General features: G+C 39.0%; 1 protein-coding gene across 1 annotated transcript; it reads left to right on the forward strand.

Moving 5' to 3' along the window:
- On the forward strand, positions 1–3,563 carry LOC147537663 (uncharacterized). The gene has a single exon (XM_086644460.1). The coding sequence runs from the start codon at positions 130–132 to the stop codon at positions 3,487–3,489; it is 3,360 nt and encodes a 1,119-aa protein (XP_086500586.1). The 5' UTR covers positions 1–129; the 3' UTR covers positions 3,490–3,563.
- Positions 3,564–3,828: the final 265 nt, after the last annotated feature.

Consider the following 3,828-nt stretch of genomic DNA (forward strand, 5'->3'; position numbering starts at 1 on the left):
TATAGAGAGAAGTGATGGGTCAATGAATATAGAAAAAGGGAAAGAGAGAGCTCCATAAAAAGAGAATAATTGAGGAAACGAGACTCATCCTTACTGAGAGAGAGAAAGAAAGAGAAAAAGAGAGACAGAATGGCAACAGTTGAAGGTCTCCTAGTTAATGGTGTAAGTGAAATCTTGAAGAAACTGGTGGGTGTTATCTCGAATGAGATCATTCCTGTTTGGAACGTGAGAGGTGACCTGAAAACTCTTGAGAAGACAATGGAGATGATTTTGGCTGTAATATCTGATGCCGAGGATCGACAAGTGAATGAAAATTCAGTCAAGCTTTGGTTGAAACGCCTCAGAGATGTGGCTTATGATGCTGATGACGTGCTTGAGGAGTTTGCCTACGAATTAATGCGTCGAGACGCAATTATGAACCTTGGTCGTAAGCGAGACAAGGTACGCAATTATTTATTTTCAGTACCCAAGTACATCTCATTTGATTCCAAGATGGCTACTAAAATCAAAACTATCAACACAAAGTTAGATGCTGTTACCAAAGATATGGCTAGCTTTGGATTCAACCTGCTGGGTAGTTGTACTAGTACTAGTGATCATCTTCAATGGGACCGCAGAAACAACACCGACTCCTATGGAGACGAATCCGAAATCAATGTCGAAAGAGAGAATGATATAACCCACATAGTTGGCTTACTAATCAACTCAAATGGTGGTGAAAAAGTTTCTGTCATATCCATTGTGGGTATGGGAGGGATTGGAAAGACAACACTTGCTCAACGAGTCTATAATCACGAGAATGGAACCAAACACTTTGACTTAAAAATATGGGTTTATGTCTCTAATCGGGATATTGTTGTCGATAAAGTTTCAAAAGATATACTTGACACAATTACTGGATCCACTTCCGACACACCTACTACTGACGTGTTGGTAGGTCGACTTCGTAGAGAGTTGAACGGTAAGAAATATTTGTTAGTCCTCGACGATTTTTGGGACAAAGACATGGGAAAATGGGCAAGTCTTAAAAGTCGGCTGGCAGTCGGCGCTCAAGGGAGCCAAATTTTAGTAACTACACGAAGCGTTGATGTTGCATCAAACATTAAGGGAGCGATTTCTCCATATATTTTGCAACAGATTTCGGACGAGGGTTGTTGGTCTATTATCAAACACCGAGCATTTTCTCCTGGCGGAGCACGGGAGAGCTCAAACATGATAGATCTAGGAAAGGGCATAGCAAGTAAATGTGGCGGTATTCCCCTTGCAGCACGAATACTAGGAAGTCTCATGCACAACAAAAATCAAGAAAACGACTGGGTGAAAATAGAAGACATGCCCGTGATGAAAATCTTAGAAAATGAAAGTAGAATAAAGGAAGTACTGAAATTAAGTTACGATCATTTGTCGCCTAATCTAAAACAGTGTTTCTCTTATTGTTCTATGTTTCCAAGGGGCTGGGAATTTGAGAGAAAAACTATGGTACAATTGTGGATAGCAGAAAGGTTTGTTCCATCACAAATGGAAGAAGAAGGAAATAAATGTTTTGATATTTTGGTAAACAATTCATTATTCCAAAAGTATTCAGCAAAAGTGTATTGGTTGAGAAATAATAACTACAAGATGCATGATCTTATATATGACCTTGCACAAAGTGTTAGTGAGAGTAATGAGTTCTTAAATATGAAGGAGAGCGAAATGGATGCCATTTCTAACAAAGAAGTTCGTCGCCTAGGGGTGGTTTTTGACAAGGAAGAAATTCCAATAAAATTTCCAAAGAAATTGCGCACTTTTCTTACCTTCAATGCAAGAGATCCGTGGGCATCCAATTGTGTCTTTAATAATGAGTACTTACGGATATTAAGTTTGAGTCATCCAGCAATTACCAGTTCACCTCTTTCTTTTGCCAAATTGAAACACTTAAGATACCTTAGCCTCTCAAACTGCTCACTCCAAATACATGATTTGACTATCGGTGCTCTATATAATTTGCAAACACTCCTTTTAAAGAATTGTGATGATCTTCGAAGTCTCCCTAATGACATCGGAGCATTAAAAAATCTAACACATCTTGCTCTGTCTTACTGTCCACAATTTGAAGAACTGCCCAAGTCTAGTTGTAGCCTGTCTAACTTGCAGTTTTTGTTCCTCCAGGATTGTGTTAAATTACAAGGGTTACCCAGTGACATTGGAAATTTGAAAAAACTGAGGATTCTTGATCTCGATCATAGTCGGATAAATAAATTACCTGACTCCATTTCTGATTGTCATGGTTTGGAAGTGTTGAATGTTGCAAGCTGTGCAAACCTTAGTAGGCTACCGAAAGAGTTGGGAGCTTTGAAACGTTTACGTGTCCTAAATATTTCTTCAACAAGTATAAGACATTTGCCTGACAGTATTACTGAGTTGATGGGATTGACCGAATTAGATTTGGGATGTAACGGCATAGAAGTATTACCCAAAAGAATAGGAGATTTGAAACTTAGGAAACTCAACCTGAAAGATAGTAAAATCAGATTTTTACCAGAGTCGTGTACTAATACCGGGGGGCTATGCAATCTGGAGGAAGTAAATCTGAGGAACTGTCAGCCTCCCAAATACATAGGAAATTGGACCAACCTGAGAATTCTTACATGGCCTGAATACTACACAATCGGAACAATGCTAGGTATGGATCGCCTAACTCGCCTTGAAAGATTAAATAGGTATGATGTGAGTGGATCACATTGTGCTGTTGGTGGTGGTGGTATTGGAGACCTGGGAGGTCTAAACCTCATTCATGGTGAGTTAAGGATCAATTGTTTGGAGAGGGTAAGAGGTGGTGGAATAGAGGAAGCCAAACGAGCTAATTTAAAGGAAAAATCATATATTACCCATTTGACACTAAACTGGGGTCATCGTTCAGATATTGATATTGATGATGTTGACGAAAACGGATATTTGGATGAAGACGTACTGGAGGGCCTTCAAGCTCATTCTAATCTGGAGATAATGATAATTGATGGCTATAAAGGTTTGAAACTTCCATCATGGACGACTAATACATTGTCTCTACCAAATTTGTTAAGGCTAGAACTGGACAACTGCAAGAGCATTCAACAACTTGGAGGCCTTGGTCAACTTCCTCACTTGAAAAAGCTTAGTTTAGTTCATTTAGAAAATTTAGAAGGATGGATTGAAGAGGAGAAGGCTGCTATTGCAGCAGAATCCACCAGAGTTTCGGAACATTCTTATTTTCCCATGCTTGTTGAGTTGGTCATTAAATATTGCCCAAAGTTGATTACACTGCCAACTACTTTTCACTGTCTTGAGGAGATCTCCCTTGAACAAGTCAATTCCAAGGTATTGAATATCATCAACATGACTTCTCTAGACCGCCTTGGAATATGGGATGTTCCACAACTTGAGTTTCTACCGCGCCAGATATTACATCCTACACTAAGCTATCTGTTAATTAGAAAATGTCCTAATTTCCAAGGTTTCCTTCTGTGAAATTGTAAATACGATGTAAATGCTAATGAATGTAAGTTTAGAGTAATGAGAGAAGACGAGATTTAGAGATGAAATTCTCAGTGGTTTTGTATTGATAATCATATCTATTTATAGAGTACAAGTCGGTGTTAGGATATACATCAAAAGATACACATAAAATCATAACTAATATGTATACAAATCACATGAAATCATAACAGTTTGGTTAGATCCGATTGTGCTGTTGTGGCGCCTCTATGCTGCTGGTCCGTGGGCTATGTTGCTGGTCCGTGGGTTATCTTTGGTATTTGACCCGTAATACTCCCCCTCAAGGTGGAGCAGATATAGTAATGATGCCCA

This window comes from Eschscholzia californica, unplaced genomic scaffold, assembly GCF_041429995.1.
Source record: "Eschscholzia californica isolate CP2 unplaced genomic scaffold, dmEscCali1.0.p SCAF_5, whole genome shotgun sequence".
Lineage (NCBI taxonomy): Eukaryota > Viridiplantae > Streptophyta > Magnoliopsida > Ranunculales > Papaveraceae > Eschscholzia > Eschscholzia californica.